The following is a 17799-nucleotide window of genomic DNA, read 5'->3' as shown; positions in this document are numbered from 1 at the left end:
TAATCTCGATCTTGGGGTGCAGGGGACAATTTCAAAATTTGCAGACGATACAAAATTTGGGGGTGTTGCAAAGTGTGAAGAGGACAGTGTAGGGCCTCAAAAGGATGTGGACAAGTTGGCGGGCTGGGCAGGTTGGCGGCAGGTGAAGTTCAACACGAAGAAGTGTGAGATGATGCATTTTTGGCAGGAAGAACGTGGAGACACCAATATAAAAGGAAGAGTACAATTCTTAGGGGAGCACAGGAGAAGGGGGAGCTGGGTGTATGAGTTATTAAAGATGGCAGGACAGGTGGAGAGAGCAGTTAGTAAAGCAAGTAATATTCTGGGCTTTATTAATAGGGCGTAGCGTACAAGTTATGCCGAATTTATACAAGACACTATTTAGACCTCAGCTGGAATATTGTGCACAGTTCTGGTGCCGCACTAGAGGAAGGACACATTGGAGAGAGTGTAGAAGAGGTTTACAAGAATGGTTCCAGAGACGAGAAACCTCAGGATACACTGGAGAGGTTGGGACTGTTCTCCTTGGAGGGAAGAAGGCTGAGAGGAGGTTTAATAGAGATGTTCAAAATCAGCAGAGGGCTGGACAGAGCAGACAGGGAGAAACTGTCCCCATTCGTAAAAGAATGGAAAACAAGAGAGGGCACAGATTTAAAGTGATTTGCAAAAGAAGTAAATGTGATGTGAGAAAAATCTTCTCCACTCAGCGAGTGGTTAGGATCTGGACAGCTCTGTCTGGAAGGTTCAGTCGAGTTATTTGAGAAGGCATTGATGATTATTTCGAGTCAAGTAACGTGCTGGGAAAAGGCAGGGCAGTGGAACTAAGCCATGGTGCGCGTTTGGAGATCCATTGCAGACTCCTTTCTGCACCGTAACAATCCTGAATTTGGCCAGTTTCAGTTTGGAAATTCAGAAGTATCAGATGAACAGCACTTGCAGTGAGCTATCACAGACTCAATGGGCCGATTAGCCTCCTTCTGTGGTGTACCCCTTGTGTGATTACAACAAAAATAATCTGCCCTTCCAGTGACTCAGTGAGAAAAGGCACGGCAGGGGCCGATACTGACTCACACCGGTCAGTTTGAACCAATATTGTCACAGCTGCACCAGTTTAGAAGATTTGGCTTCAGCGGTGAAGAAAGTTTAAGCAAGTTTAGGGGGGGCACGGTGGTTAGCACTGTTAAGCTTACAGTGCCAGGCGTTGGGTGACTGTGTGGAGTTTGTGTGTTCTTCCCATGTTTGCATGGATTTCCTCCCACACTCCAAAGATGTGTAGGGTTAGGTCGATTGGCCATGCTAAATTACCCCTTAGGGTTAGGTGGATTGGCCATGCTAAATTGCCCCTTAGGGTTAGGTGGATTGGCCATGCTAAATTGCCCCTTAGGGTTAGGTGGATTGGCCATGCTAAATTGCCCCTTAGGGTTAGGTGGATTGGCCATGCTAAATTGCCCCTTAGGGTTAGGTGGATTGGCCATGCTAAATTGCCCCTTAGGGTTAGGTGGATTGGCCATGCTAAATTGCCGCTTAGTGTCTCAAGATGTGTTGGTTAGATATCCCAAGATAAACCTGCCATGGGGGAAACTGAACTCTGATTTAACTTCAGAAAACGCTGAATGTACTTGGCAGCATCTGTGGGGGGAGAGAGTTCACGTTTCAGGTTAACGACCGGTCAGAATTCAGAGAACAAGCATTTTTATTTTGGGCTAACAACATTTTATTCTCACAATTAACGTAAACTTCTTCTTTTTGCCTGAAGTTTCGGCCTGTGAAATGCAGCGTCTCAATTTTAAACCTGACGAAAGCTGGTATCACCAGGGTTCCACTGACAGGGGGGACCCGCCCCCGTACTATCCAGCAAACTTTGTCACTCTCAGTTTGATTCTTTTTATATATATTGCTACATTTTAAAAAAGAAGTGGGCAGAATTCAGAGAAGAAGAATGTGATTGATGGAAAGACATACTAAAACTGAACTGCGGTCTTTACTAACTCAGCAGAGCACCGGATAGCACGGTGGTTAGCACTGCTGCCTCATAACACAAGGGACCCAGATTCCAATCCCAGCTTGTGTCACAGTCTGTGTAGAGTCTGCATGTTCTCCCCATATCTGCGTGGGTTTCCTCCGGATGCTGTGGTTTCCTCCCACAGTCTGAGAGACGTGCTGGTTAGGTGCATTGGCTGTGCTAAATTCTCTGTCAGTGTGCCCTGATAGAGGTGTATCAGATGTTGAGAGGTATAGATTGGGTAGACTCTCAGAGGCTATTTCCCAGGGCTAAAATGATCGCTACGAGAGGACACAGGTTTAAGGTGCTGGGGAGCAGGTACAGAGGAGATGTCAGGGGTAAGTTTTTCACTCAGAGCGTGGTGAGTGAGTGGAATCGGCTGCCGTCGGTGGTGGTAGAGGCGAACTCGCTGGGGTCTTTTAAGAGACTTCTGGATGAGTACATGGAACTTAATAGGATTGAGGGTTACAGGTAAGCCTGGTAGGTAGAGATATCATCAGCGCAACTTGTGGGCCGAAGGGCCTGTTTATGCTGTAGTTTTTCTATGTTCTATGTACCCAAACAGGTGCTGGAGTGTGGTGACTGGGGGATTGTCACTTCACTGCAGTGTTAATGTAAGGCCACTTGTGACAGTAATAAATAAACTTTAAACATTATTGACAGGATTCTCCCAAAGGAGTTCTCTGTGCTGAATTCAGGTAAAAACTGGAGCAAACCTGCTGTTTTCTTAAGCTCAATTTTTCAGCATGAATCACCACACCACCCCGCCCAACACTGCAGAGTGCCTCGGGGAGATTCACGCTGAAAATATGGGGACGGGGCCTATTCCTGCTGGAGAGCCGGCAGCATAGCACTGAGTGGGCCACTGCACATGCGCTGATCTGTCAGCGCCAAGATTGACGTATGCGCAGTGGCCCCACACTGCCAGCTTTCCGATCGCTGGCCAGCACAGCAATCCCGATGACTGCCCTTCCGATTGCGCCCACTCCCCCAATCACTGGCCTCCTGACCTCTGCCCTCCCAACACCGCCCCCCCTGCAGCCCCGACCCCCACCAATAGGCAGATTCCCCACCCCTTCCCCTGCCCTAATCAGCCACTTTCCTCCCTCTGTCACTGATCCCAAATGCGGAGTGGCAGCGGGAACCACCACTCCCCCCCCCCCCCCCCCCCCCCCTGCAATACCCCAATAAGCCCCACCACCCCCTCTGGCCGTGGCCTGATGCCCCATGGGCAGTGCCACTTTGACCCTTGTGCAGTGTCAGCGCGTCCGGCTGGCAATGCTCAGGGTGCACCTCCCTCCTTACCCCGAGCTGTGTGGGGAGTGGGGGTGGGGGGGTCCTCCACGACCTCCCTTCACTCCAGCGGGGTCGAGCTGTTGTAAACCCCACCAGAGCGAAGCAGTCCGGATGAGGTGGGGGGGGCGCGGTGGTGGAGAGGGTGGGGAGGAGGAGCGTGGTGGAGGCTAGCGCGTCTGGAGACTTCAATCCCGGGGGCCTGCTAATTGGATTCGAATTTGAACTTTAATCCGTTCCACGCCAAATTGTGGCGTGGAGGTGACGATGTGGGAAATCCAGGAGGCCTGTGATGCCCGGGGTCGGGGGGGGAGCCTGTGGAACCACCTCCGCTGATGCAGGAGAGTTGCCCCCCCTATGGAGAGAGGCTTACAATTGTCACTATACCAAAGTCAGACGTTCAGGTTTGAGTGGCTCAGTGCTGACAGCAAGCATATTTATTGATGTTCCATTCTGCTGCATGATGGTTAACGGAATTGCGAAGATGAAAAACGTACTCTGACGATAAGGGTTGATTTAAATGAAAGTATTTTGTCATATCGGTGGGGGGCCCCTTGGGTGTGGTTCTGTTATCTAGCCTGAGGCAGTAAATCCTAGTATCATAGTCCCCCCCGCCCCAACTGTCAACAGCACCGTCCAAAAAATATATCGAACAGGAATGGAAAAGCAGAATGACAAAGTGAAGAGCTTATCACTATTTTCTTTTGGGATGAAGTAAGATAGGTTATTGTGAAAAACAGCGCACTCTGCATGAGTAATCATTTCTAACACGCAGTGTAATTTCTAATCGCAACCAGCGTGGGAATAATCCGACTAAACCAAGAACTTAAAGCCACTATCAAAGTGAGAAAGAGAGTGAGATTTTCAAGATTAATTTGTCAAGAAGGCTGTTTGGCTTTCTAAGGATAAGATATTTCTGTAGTCTCAGCAGTTTCATTTAGAACGTAGAACATTACAGCGCAGTACAGGCCCTTCGGCCCTCGATGTTGCGCCGACCAGTGGAACCAATCTAATGACCCTCTAACCTAAACGATTCCAATATTATCCATATGCCTATCCACTGACCATTTGAACGTCCTTAAAGTTGGCGAGTCCACAACTGCTGCAGGTAGGGCATTCCACGCCCTTACTACCCTCTGAGTGAAGAACCTACCTCTGACATCCATCCTATAATTACCACCCCTTAATTTAAAGCTATGTCCCCTCGTGTTCGCCGTCACCATCCGAGGAAAAAGGCTCTCACTGTCCACCCTATCTAACCCTCTGATCATCTTGTATGCTGCTATTAAGTCACCTCTCAACCTTCTGTCTAATGAAAAGTCCCTCAGTCTTTCCTCATAAGACCTTCCCAGCATACCAGGCAACATCCTGGTAACCCTCCTCTGCACCCTTTCCAATGCCTCCACATCTTTCTTATAATGCGGTGACCAGAACTGTACGCAATAAATTTGTCTATTTCTCTGCTCTCTACGGCGGGTGAACTGTACAATATTCTTGGCCAAGCCTCTCAGGAATGGTATAAAGTCCAAGTCCCCAGCACAAAAACGGGCTGGAATTCTCCGTCCGTTCACACCGGTCCCCACTCCCGCCCGCGGGCTTCCCAGAGAATTCCTGCAAACAACATGCCACAAATCCTGTGATTGGGAGGCCGGAGAATCTCCCTGATTGTGTCTGACACTCCAATGCAGTGCTGAGGGGGGTGCGGCATGCTCTGAGATAGTATCCGGAGGCCCAATCAGGAAAGCACCATTTTGATAGAAGCCAGGGAAGTTATTCCGGGAATTTTGGCCAATATCTCTTCCTCAGTTAGCATTGCAGAAAGCAGATATCTGCTTGTAATAACATTGCTGTTTTGTGAGAGGTTGCTGTGCGCTGTTATTGCCTACATTACAACAGCGAATTGGGGGGGGTTGGTTATCTCAGTTAGCTGGCTGGCTGGTTTGTGATGCAAAGTGACTCCAACAATGTGGGTTCAATTTCCCGTAGTGGCTGAGGTTGTTAGAATCATAGAATCCCTGCGTTGCGGAAGGAGGCCATTCGGTCTATCGAGCCAGCACTGACAACAATCCCACTCAGGGTCCATCCCCGCACCCATCTACCCTGCTACTCCCCCGAATACTAAGGGCCAGTGCACCATGGTCAACAGTGTGACACAGTGGTTAGCACTGCTGCCTCAAAGTGCCAGGGACCCAGGTTCGATTCCCGGCTTGCGTCACTGTCCATGTGGAGTTTGCACATTCTCCCTGTGTCTACGTGGGTTTCCTCCCATAGTCCAAAGATGTGCTGGTTAGGATGCATTGGCCATACTAAATTGCCCCTTAGTGATGTGTGGATTAGGTGGATTGGCCATGCTAAATTGCCCCTTAGTGCCCAGAGATGTGTGGATTAGGTGGATTGGCCATGCTAAATTGCCCCTTAGTGCCAGAGATATGTAGGTTACATGGATTGGCCCTGCTAAATTGTCCCTTAGTGTCTTAACTATCCAGGGTAGGTGGATTGGCCATGCTAAATTGCCCATTCGTGTCCCAAGATGTGTAGGTTAGGGGGATGAGCGAGGTAAATATATGACATTACAGGGATAGAGCCTGAGTATGATGCTCTGTTAGAGAGTTGATGCAGACTCAATGGGCCGAACAGCCTTCTTCTGCACAGGAAGGGTGCTATGATTCTAAGACCCCCAATGATGTGCATCATTTGTGTTGCTACGCAAAGATAAATTCATGTGTTAACTGAATCTGATTCTGACTGTGGCTCGATCTGTTCACTTACCTTGAAGAAGCTCAGTGATTCTGTTGGGTTTTGCTTGGCAGTGTTGTGTGACACTGAGACACGTTACTGTGTTAAAGGCTCTGTTTAAATGTGGGTTGCGGTTGTATCTGGCCTTGATTTAAGAACTCGGAAGCAGGAGTAGGTCATCTGGCCCCACGAGACCCCTCGATTTGACGATAGTTTTTCAACAAGAAGATGTGGAATTTTTTTAGCCTGTGGATACGGCATTACCAAAAGATGGGCAGCAGAATAAATTTACCCTGAATCCACATCCAACAGATTGTCATTGAAACCAAGATGGAACTGTCTGGCCACACATACATGTCCACGTTGTATTGCTGAGCATGCCTTCAGCTGCCAAGATCTCAAACACTGGAATTACCTGTCCAAATCTCTCTATCTTTCCTTCCTCCATTTCAGATGTCCCATTAACCCTACCCAAGCTTAGGGGTGAACTTATAGAGGTCTATAGAATAATGAGGGGCACAGATAATTAACATCTTTCCCCTAAGGTAGGGGAGTCTAAAACTTGAGGGTATAGGTTTAAGATGAAAGGGGAGAGACACAAAATGGTCCAGAGGGGCAGCTTTTTCACACACAGGGTGATAAGTATCTGGAATGAGCTGCTAGAGGTAGTAGTAGAGGCGGGTACAATTTTAAGAAGCGTTACATGGGCAAGTTGGATATTGAGGGATAAGCGGGCAATAGGGATTGGCTTAGTGGTTTAAAAAAAGGGCAGCATGGACAAGTTGGGCCGAAGGGCCTGTTTACGTGCCGTAAACTTCTATGACTTTAAGCTCTCTGTTAGTTCCTCTTTGTTGTACATCCCGAACTGTCCTGGACTGAGTGGCTTCCATTTCGGAGTCAACCACATTGCTGTTGGTTCGGAGTCACATATAGGCCAGACTTTGAGGTGACAACAGCAGATTCCCTTCCCTAAACCTTGTCACGTCACCATGAAAGGTCACATCACAATGCTGACGTGACCTGTCGAACAAACAGCACAACGGAATTTGTCTCTGTTTAGCAACACAAATTATTGACTTGCTACATTTCTGCACATCATTGGGGCTCTTACAATCATAGAATCCTTCCAGTGCAGAAGGACGCCATTCAGCTCATCGAGTCTGCATCGACTCTCTGACAGAACATCATACTCAGGCTCTATCCCTGTAACATCGTATATTTACCTCGCTCATCCCCCTAACCTACACATCTTGGGACACTAATGGGCAATTTAGCATGGCCAATCCACCTAACCTGCTCATCTTTGGGCTGCTAGGGGGTGGAAACCAGCTTTTCAATATGATTAGGTGCTTGTACAAAGTTGCTTGGAGAGTCTGGAGATTTGGGGAAGGAAGGTCAGTGGGGAGGGATAGCCCAGGGTGCTTTACTGCAACAGAGAGAAAAAAAAATCAAGAGAACAAAGAACAATACAGCACGGGAAACAGGCCCTTCGGCCCAACAAGCCCGCGCTGCCACCTTAACAATGTGCTTTTCCTCCTCCACCTTGACCCATGTCTATGCTTATGGCACCCCCATTGGAAACCAGATTAAGGGGAGAATAATTTAGGGACAGTTTGTTACACCAATCAGTTGCTATCGTTGAGGGATAGGTGTTTGGGGATGGGGCGAGATCTCTGATTGGTCAACGCCAGGGGAAACCCCATGCAAAGGTGGGCCACTGGGCAGGAGACACAGGAAATGGAATTGGTATAAATGTGGGATGAGTTGAATGAAGGAGCATCCAATGTAGTGGGTGGTACAGTGGTTAGCACTGCTGCCTCACAGCGCCAGGAACCCGGGTTCGATTCCCAGCTTGGGTCACTGTTTGTGCGGAGTCTGCACATTCTCCCTGTGCCTGCGTGGGTTTCCTCTGGTTTCCTCCCACAATCTGAAAAACATGCTGGTGAAGAGTGTGGCGACGAGGGGAATTTCACAGTAGCTTCACTGCAGTGTTCATGTAAGCCTTAATAAATAAACTTTAAAGCATGTGGATTCTGTAAAGCGTTCCTTCTCTCTTGACAAAGGGTCATCTGGACTCGAAACGTCAGCCCTTTTCTCTCCTTACAGACGCTGCCAAACCTGCTGAGATTTTTCTCTTTTGGTCTTGGATTCCAGCGTCCGCAGTAATTTGCTTTTATAACCTTCTTTCTCCCCACGTTAGATGGCCACAATGTGCTCGGTCATCCCTTCCTGTCGACCATCAGTTTTTAAATTTGATGGCCGGTTGTCCAACCTGATGCCCTTGCCCGTTTATCCAGGTTGCAGACTGGCACTGGCTTGCCAGTGGCTGCATTCTTCATTCACCGACAAATCCTGGACTGGCACCTCTGAGTCACCAATTGTGCCACTGGAGCTCCTGAATTCTCAAAATTTCACTTGAATAAAACTCAGGCTGTTTCACTGCTCCAAGCATTGCCAAGTGTCCAAAGAGATTTTTCACCCCCCCCCGAGCATCATGACATTTATGGGGCATTGTTCGCTTTATAGAAAATATCAGCAAAATTTAAAGTTTATTTATTAGTGTCACAAGTAGGCTCACGTTAACAGTGCAATGAAGTCACTGCAAAATCCCCTAGTCGCCACACTCTGGTGCCTGTTTGGGTACACGGAGGGAGAATTTAGCACGGCCCATGCACCCTAACCAGCACGTCTTTCGGACTGTGGGCGGAAACCAGGGCACCGGGAGGAAACCCACGCAGACACGGGGAGAATGTGCAGACAGTGACCCAAGCTGGGAATCGAACCCGGGCTGACAATAATTCCACCCAGGCTTTATCCCCGTAGCCCCATGTATTTACTCTGCTAATCCCCCTGACGCTAAGGGGCAAGTTCGCATGGCTGACCCACCTAACCCGCACCTCTTTGGAGAAAAACGCGGAGGAAACCCCGCGCAGAGACGGGGAGAATGTGCTGACCCAAGGCCGGAATCGAACCTGGATCCCCGGCGCTGTGAGGCAACGCTGCTAACCACTATGTCAACCGCACTATCCACTTGTAGTATCCTATAACCAGCAGAGAATGAAGCTGCTGAGCTGTAAACAGCAAGTGCAGAGTGTAAGTTGCTGAGCTTTTCCAGTTAATTCCATTTATAGCAAGCAGAGATTTTCTGATAAGCAGAAAGATTATTAGCTTAATTGGAACTGCCTGTTTCCTTAGATGATTGAGTGCATGTTGTTTAATCTGTTGGTGCTCTAATGCTTTAGTGCTCTTTGTCAAAACTGAGTTATTAAAATTTCTCAGAGCAATCTGGGCGATTCTTGTGTTTTCATCAACACCCTTTGTGCTCCCGTTGATGTATCTGAATTACACAATGGAGGTCTGGGTGTGTGAGTTGAGTTCTGCCACATTTGTTCCATTGTTTCGGTGGTATTTCAGTTTAACCAACTCTTATCTTTGGGAAAAGGATGTTCCAAGGCAGCTTGACTATTTTTAAAAGTTTATTTACGTCACAAGTAGGGCTTATGTTAACGCTGCAATGAAAGTACTGTGAAAACCCCCTCGTCGCCACACTTTGGCGCCTGTTCGGGTGCACTGAGGGAGAATTTAGCACGGCCAATCCACCTAACCTGCACGTCTTTGGACTACGGGAGGAAATCAGAACACTCGGAGCAAACCCACGCAGACACGGGGAGAATGTGCAGACAATGCGCATAGACAGTGACCCAAGCCGGGAATCGAACCCTGGTCCCTGGCACTGTGAGGTTAGTGGTGCTAACGATGCCGCGCCCAGGAGATTGTTAACATATGTATAAAAAACGTTTCCAAAGCAACTTGTTCCGTTTCGGGACTTACCCTTTTGAATAAAATATAAATAGCATTTGCATCAATTGGCGTTCATTATGTAAAACATCAAGGCTGTCCTATTTATAAAGGTTTGGGTATTTGCAATACAAATTTACACAATGTTCACTTATAGAGTCATTGAGTCATACAGGTCCATACCGCCCTTACTTTTTAAAACCCCTAAGCTAACCCCAATTGCCTGCATTTGGCCCATATCCCTCTAGACCCATCTTACCCATGGAGCTGTCTAAATGCTTTTTAAAAGACAAAATTGTACCTGCCTCTACTACTACCTTTGGCAGCTTGTTCCAGACAGTCACCACCCTCTGTATGAAAAAATTGCCCCTCCAGACCCTTTTGTATCTCTCCCCTCTCACCTTAAACCTATGCCCTCTAGTTTTAGACTTCCCTACTTTGGGAAAAGATGTTGACTATCTAGCTGATCTATGCCCCTCATTATTTTATAGACCTCTATAAAATCACCCCTCAGCCTCCTGTGCTCCAGAGAAAAAAGTCCCAGTCTATCCAGCCTCTCCTTATAACTCAATCCATCAAGTCCTGATAGCATCCTTGTAAATCTTTCCTGCATTCTTTCTAGTTTAATAATGTCCTTTCTGTAATAGGGTGACCAGCATTGCATACAGTATTCCAAGTGTGGCCTTACCAATGTCTTATACAACTTCAACAAGATGTCTCAACTCCTGTATTCAATGTTCTGACCGATGAAACCAAGCATGCTGAATGCCTTCTTCACCACTCTGTCCCCCTGTGACTCCACTTTCAAGGAGCTATGAAAATGTACCCCTAGATCTCTTTGTTCTGTAACTCTCCCCAACGCCCTACCATTAACTGATTAAGTCCTGCCCTGATTCAATCTACCAAAATGCATCACCTTGCATTTGTCTAAATTAAACTCCATCTGCCATTCGTCAGCCCACTGGCCCAATTGATCAAGATCCCGTTGCAATTGGAGATAACTTTCTTCACTGTCCACTGTGGCACCAATCTTGGTGTCATTTGCAAACTTACTAACCATGTTCCCTATATTCTCATCCAAATCATTAATATAAATGACAATAACAGTGGACCCAGCACTGATCCCTGAGGGACACCGCTGGTCACAGGTCTCCAGTTTGAAAAACAACTCTCTACAACCACCCTCTGGCTTCTGTGAAGAAGTCAATTTTGTATCCATTTAGATACCTCACCCTGGACCCTGTGAGATTTAACTTTACGCAACAACCTACCATGTGGTACCTTGCAAAGGCCTTGCTAAAGTCCACGTAGACAACATCAACTGCACTGCCCCCATCTACCTTCTTGGTTACACCTTCAAAAAACACAATTAAATTTGTGAGACATGGTTTTCCACTCTCAAAGCCATGCTGACTGTCCCTAATCAGCGTCTCAAAATGCCTGTAGATCCTGTCTCTCAAAATACCGTCCAACAATTTACCCACCACAGATGTGAGGCTCACTGTTCCCAGGCTTTTCCCTGCAGCACTTTTTAAACAAACATTTGCCACTCTCCAATCTTCAGGCACCTCACCCGTGACTATCGATGATTCAGATATTTCAGCTAGGGGACCCGCAGTTGCCTCCCCCGATGTCTTGTGATACACTTCATCAGGTTCATGCTTCAGTTTCCATCTCATTTGTTTATGGCATTTGGAAGCTTTTAGTTTTGTTCTCCTTGTCATCATATTGACTCAACGTAATGAAAATCTGACAAACACTCACTGTATATTTCTAGTGGAAATTCCCTGGAGTGAGACCATGGAGAGATGGAAAGGGAAGTGGCACACAGCAGCACTTTTTCCCAAGGAGTGTTTTGCAACTGTTTGTACTCATTGAAAATACCAGCCAGGTGCCAATGTATACGCATACAATTTAAGTGACATAATGGGCCATATCTTCCTGACTCCCCAGCATTGCATTTGGTGGGGGAGGCAATCCCCCCAGTGTTACACTGGGGAAACCCCCTCAGGGGTTCTCATGTAAGGGCTAACCCAGCAATTTCCCAGTGTGGGTTTCCTCCGGGTGCTCTGGTTTCTTCCCGCAGTCGGAAAGATAGAGTCATAGAGGTTTACAGCATGGAAATGGTCTAACTTGTCCATGCCACCCTTTCTTTTTTAAAACCCCTAAGCTAATCCCAATTGTCTGCATATCTCTCTATACCCATCATACCCATGTAATTAGCTAAATGCTTTTTAAAAGACAAAATTGTACCTGCCTCTACGACCACCTCTGGCAGCTTGTTCCAGACACTCACCACCCTCTGTATGAAAAAATTGCCCTCCTGGAGACATTTGTATCTCTCCCCTCTCACCTTAAACTTATGCCCTCTAGCTTTAGACTCCCCTATCTTTGGGAAAAGATATTGACTATCTAGCTGATCTGTGCCCCTCATTATTTTATAGACCTCTGTAAGATCACCCCTCAGCCTCCTACACTCCAGAGAAGAATATCCCAGTCTATCCAGCCTCTCCTTATAATTCAACCCATCAAGTCCCAGTAGCATCCTAGTAAATCTTTTCTGCACTCTTTCTAGTTTAATAATGTGCGGGTTAGGGTGCATTGTCTGTGCTAAATTCTCCTTCAGTGTAGCCCGAACAGGCGCCGGAATGTGGCGACTCGGGCATTTTCACAGTAACTTCATTGCAGTGTTAACGTAAGCCTACTTGTGACACTGATAAATAAACTTCAGACTTGTACTTGAAAGGCTGTACTACCATTCTTGAGGCAGGATTGTCAATAATGAAGCTGAGGTGTTACTTTTTTCAATATTAAAAGGTATTTCTCAATGTTAGTCACCACTGTTCTGTTTTTGCCTTCCAGATCCCAGTGCCCGGGAATAATGTCTCCAAACAAAAATGCCAAGCTGACCATAAGGTGAGTTCTGAAAGATCTTTCAGTCCATTTCATCTTGTAGAAACTCAACAATTCAAAGGGATTTCCTGGAGGAAGTATCCCATGTTTTGTAATTGAATATCTGTACAGTGGCTGTTCTTTCTTTCTACCGCTTAATTGCTATTGTTAAGAAGGAGTGCTCGAACCTGTAGAATCCCTACACGGCAGAAGGAGGCCATTTGGCCCATCGAATCTGCACCGACCACAATCCCACCCAGCCCCTATCCCCAGAACCCCATGCATTTACCCTAGCTAATCCCCCTGACGCTAAGGGGTAATTTAGCATGGCCAATCCACCTAACCCGCACATCTTTCGGGAGGAAACCGGAGCACCCGGAGGAAACCCACGCAGATACGGGGACAACATGCACAGACAGTGACCCATACCGGGAATCGAACCTGGGTCCCTGGTGCTGTGAGGCAGCAGTGCTAACCACTGTGCCACCCCGTGTTCTTCTATCTAGCAGGCTTAAGATATGACTTGGACCCTTCTCCCCAATGCCAGAGCCATTGACGGAGGAGCAGTGGGCAGTTTTCACTGAAAATGGGGGATGTGAGAATGAATGATTTGTCAGATCACAGGACGGCAATGCAATCCTGACACTTGGGACAAGTTTGTAGAGTCACTGACCTCTGGAGGACACCTCATATTTGTCTGGAACTAGAGGGAACCTGTGTTCCGACACATCCGTCTGTACCACCTCGCTGAGGAGGCTGCAAAATGCACCAGTGAGAGAGGGATATTGTCACCTTCCCTCCTTCCCTACCTGAAAGATAGACTTAGCACCTCAGAGACCTTCTTCCAAATCTTTGAGCAATGTTTCTGCCTTAAATCCACGTGACCTTGACCCGGATCCCCGCCCTGTATCTTTCAGTTCAGGGAGGGTTTCTGGAGGATTTTCTCGACATGGTCAGTCACCAGAACAAAGAAAATTATGAGGTGGAGATGCCAGTGTTGGACTGGGGTGGGCACAGTAAGAACTCCCACAACGCCAAATTAAAGTCCAACAGCTTTATTTGGAATCACGAGCTTTACTTCATCAGGAAGGAGCAGAGCTCTGAAAGCTCGTGACACCAAATAAACCTGTTGAAAGAAAATTACACAGGAACAGGCCCTTCGGCCCTCCAAGCCTGCACCAACCATGCTAGCCGACTGAAGTAAAACCCCCTACCCTTCCGGGGACCATCTATTCCCATTCCTATTCATGTATTTGTCCAGTTGCTCCTTAAAATATGACTTTAGCTTTAAATTAAGGGGTGGTAATTATAGGACGGATGTCAGAGGTAGGTTCCTCATTCAGAGGGTAGTAAGGGCGTGGAATGCCCTGCCTGCAGCAGTTGTGGACTCGCCAACTTTAAGGGCGTTCAAATGGTCAGTGGATAGACATATGGATAACAGTGGAATAGTTTAGGTTAGAGGGTCATTAGATTGGTTCCACTGGTCGGCGCAACATCGAGGGCCGAAGGGCCTGTACTGTGCTGTAATCTTCTATGTTCTATGTAAAACTCACTCACATTTCTGCTTCCACTACCTCCCCCGCCAGCGAGTTTGAGGCAGCCACCACCCTCTGTGTAAAACAATTCCTCTCATACATCTCCTTTAAACCTCGCCCCTCGCACCAAAGAACTGATTTAGAGTGAGGCCCTGAAGGAAGGCCCATTCAAGTCTTGGCTTATTCCAGGCTGTACTTCTGTAGGAATTGTGGGGGTCGGTCATAGAACAAAGAACAACACAGCACAGGAAACAGGCCCTTCGGCCCTACAAGCCCGCGCCGCCATTTTAACATTGAGTGAGTGCCCTATGACCTTTGTCTCCACAATAAAGGCGTGCAAATTGAGAGAATTAGAACCAGATCGAGGGACGCCCCAGTTTAGGGAGAATTTGGCAGCTTTGTAATGTGATGATAGAGAAGCCTTTCCAAAACCACTTTCAGCTGGAATCCTTGGTAATGCTATCTCCAGTTCCCAACATGGTTTAAACATTCTTTCTTTAACTCCAGGGTCACTGCCGGAATTTCATCATGGTTGTGCAAAGATTCAACGCGACCCACTTGCTTCTCTGTGGAAGCAATGCCCAGGATCCACACTGCTGGCTACTTGTGAGTATGTCTGGAATGAACTCTGTAGTCCTCCTAACCATGCCTTTCACCTTCAGCGGTTTAGCCTCATCACACAGGCGTGGCGAGAGACAACGCGGAGAAGGTTTAAGCGTACCAGGGCCGTTGTGAACTTGAACAGTGCAAGTGAGATTGGATCACCCTGAGGGAGAATTTAGCACGGCTGATACGCCTAACCAGCACGTCTTTCATACGAGCCTGCACTGACCACAATCCCAGCCCAGGCCCTCTCCCCATAACCCCACAAACTAATCCTGCTAATTTACCCTCACACTAAGGGGCAACTTAGCACGGCCAGTCAACCTAACTGGCACGTCTTTCGGACTCTCAGTAGGTTGGGCCATGGTATTCTGGTATCAGAATATTTATGATATTCTGCAGAATGATGTGGAGATGCCAGTGTTGGACTGGGGTAAAACACAGTAAGAAGTCTCACAACACCAGGTTAAAGTCCAACAAGTTTCTTTGGTAGTAAACCCACAAGGTAAACTATCTGATAGACAAGGGGAATTAAGGGTTATGGGGAGAAAGTGGGAAAGTGGAACCGACCCACTTCAGATCAGCCATGATCTTATTGAATGGCGGGGCAGGCTCGAAGGGCTAGATGGCCGACTCCTGCTCCTACTTCTTATCAAATAAACTTGTTGGACTTTAACCTGGTGTTGTGAGACTTCTTGTTGTGTTTACCCCAGTCCAACACCGGCATCTCCACATCATGGCTGCGTGCGTCAGTGGTGGAGGCAATGAATGATTAAGTTGTGGAGTAAGTAATGTTGACGTATTATTGAGTCTGCTTGGCACGTAAACAAGTATTATCATATTCTCGCAGAGACACAGGCACAGGCTTATCGGCTACATAGTCTGTTCTCCGTACGCATAATCAAAAAATAATCGCAGACGTGAAGGCCAAAAACTGTGGTGGAAAACTACAGCCATTGAGATAGCTTTCATAACTATAGTTCACGCTAATCCTATTAACCCTTTATCCCCGCATCACACACAGATATTTTCACTAGACTGGTAATCCAGAGACCCAGTGGCGGCACTGTGGGTTAGCACTGCCGCCTCTCAGCGCCAGGGACCTGGGTTCGATTGCCGGCTTGGCTGTGCAGAGTTTAGCGCATTCTCCCCGTGTCTGCGTGGGTTTCCTCCGGGTGCTCCGGTTTCACTCCAAAGATGTGCGGGTTAGGTGGACTGGCTGTGCTAAGAAATTGCCCCGTAGCTAGGGTGAACGCTGTGGAGAACGGGGCCTGGGTGGGGTAGTAGTGGGTGCAGACTTGAATGGCCTCTTCCTGCACCGTTGGGATTCAGTGAAGAGCTCGGAGTAGTGTTTTGACTGGTCCATGAATCTGAGAAAGTTTAAAAACTTAACAATCAACCGTGACTTCTTTATTTAACAGATTGACGATCATCTAGATACAATAATCAATGGCTGGGGGCGTCCCTTAGGAAGTGGTATGTGTCCACTGACCCCAGAGAATGGCTTCGCTTCATTGGTCGTGGGTAAGTTCGGACAGTTGGACTCCAGAGTACTTTGGAGTTTAGGGGCCGGTTTACTCAGTGTGTCTGTGTGTTTGGGCTCTCGTTCCAGATGGAAGGTTCTATGCAGCAGCAGCCCAGTCACAAAACGGAGCTGGAAAATATTTCCGAGGGTTTAAGAAGAACAGCGTTGAACCTTGGCTCCTTTCCGTTGCAAAGTGGTTGAAAGGTGAGTGCGAAAGGCATCGTTCCTTTGCCAGTTTTAAATCTTACAACCCGCTCATCTCTCTCTCTCTCTCTCTGTCTCGCTCCCTCCTCCCTTTCCCCGCCCATCGCTGCCGCAGGATTTGCAGTTTTCCCGTCTTCCGTGTCCCTCTCCTGCCACCCCCTCACCCCACCGCGCCTCCCCTCCCCATGGGACCGGTTCCCACGGGTTCCACCCGAGGCGCAGGCTGTGCCAGGAATAATGGGCCCAGGAGCTGGAACCTTCCTCCGGGGATACTGAGGCCAATAGAAGGTCTTATCTCCCTTGATACACCCCACCATCGCTGTGCCCTCCCCCCCCACCCCCCCCATACCCTGGTGACCAAGGATACTGAGGGCAATAGAAGGTCTTATCTCCCTTGATACACCCCACCATCGCTGTGCCCTCCCCCCCCACCCCCCCCATACCCTGGTGACCAAGGATACTGAGGGCAATAGAAGGTCTTATCTCCCTTGATACACCCCACCATCGCTGTGTCCTCCCCCCCACCCCCCCCCCCCCCCCCATACCCTGGTGACCAAGGATACTGAGGCCAATAGAAGGTCTTATCTCCCTTGATACACCCCACCATCGCTGTGTCCTCCCCCCCACCCCCCCCCCCCCCCCCCCCATACCCTGGTGACCAAGGATACTGAGGCCAATAGAAGGTCTTATCTCCCTTGATACACCCCACCATCGCTGTGTCCTCCCCCCCACCCCCCCCCCCCCCCCCATACCCTGGTGACCAAGGATACTGAGGCCAATAGAAGGTCTTATCTCCCTTGATACATCCCACCATCGCTGTGCCCCCCCCCCCCCCCAATACCCTGGTGACCAAGGATACTGAGGGCAATAGAAGATCTCATCTGACCTAATACCCGCCCCTCACTCGCATCACTGTTTACCTACCACCCCTTCACACCCCCCCCCCCCCCCCCACCAGTTTCCCAACCTACCCCCTCCCCACCCCCCCACACCCCCAACCCCACCAATGCTGTTTCCCGCCCAGCCCTCTCCCCTCCCCCCCCCCCGCCCCCGCCTCCCGTCTCCACCCCTCCCCCCGGGCCCAATGCCTTGACACTTCTCTTTTAATTGTTGCATCATAGGACGGTGACGCAAGCCGTGATGTTCCTTTTTTGACTCCTGTTTGTGTTGATACCAGGAGGAAATGACTGGTCAGTTCCCTTGGTAACTGT

General features: G+C 48.4%; 1 protein-coding gene across 1 annotated transcript in view; it reads left to right on the top strand.

The window, feature by feature from the left end:
* LOC145360636 (semaphorin-7A-like) overlaps nt 1-17799 on the top strand; it is a 60977-nt gene that overhangs the window by 15854 nt on the left and 27324 nt on the right. Inside the window, exons 3-6 of the mRNA XM_080215985.1 lie at nt 12692-12745; nt 14764-14862; nt 16281-16383; nt 16472-16588. Coding sequence (XP_080072111.1) covers nt 12692-12745; nt 14764-14862; nt 16281-16383; nt 16472-16588 — 373 coding nt within the window. The remainder of the gene's footprint in view (nt 1-12691; nt 12746-14763; nt 14863-16280; nt 16384-16471; nt 16589-17799) is intronic.

This window comes from Carcharhinus amblyrhynchos, chromosome 32 (assembly GCF_965287045.1).
Source record: "Carcharhinus amblyrhynchos chromosome 32, sCarAmb.v2.hapA, whole genome shotgun sequence".
NCBI classification, from domain to species: Eukaryota; Metazoa; Chordata; class Chondrichthyes; order Carcharhiniformes; family Carcharhinidae; genus Carcharhinus; species Carcharhinus amblyrhynchos.
Note: the sequence above shows the minus strand (reverse complement) of the source record. Positions and strands in the feature narration are given on the sequence as shown.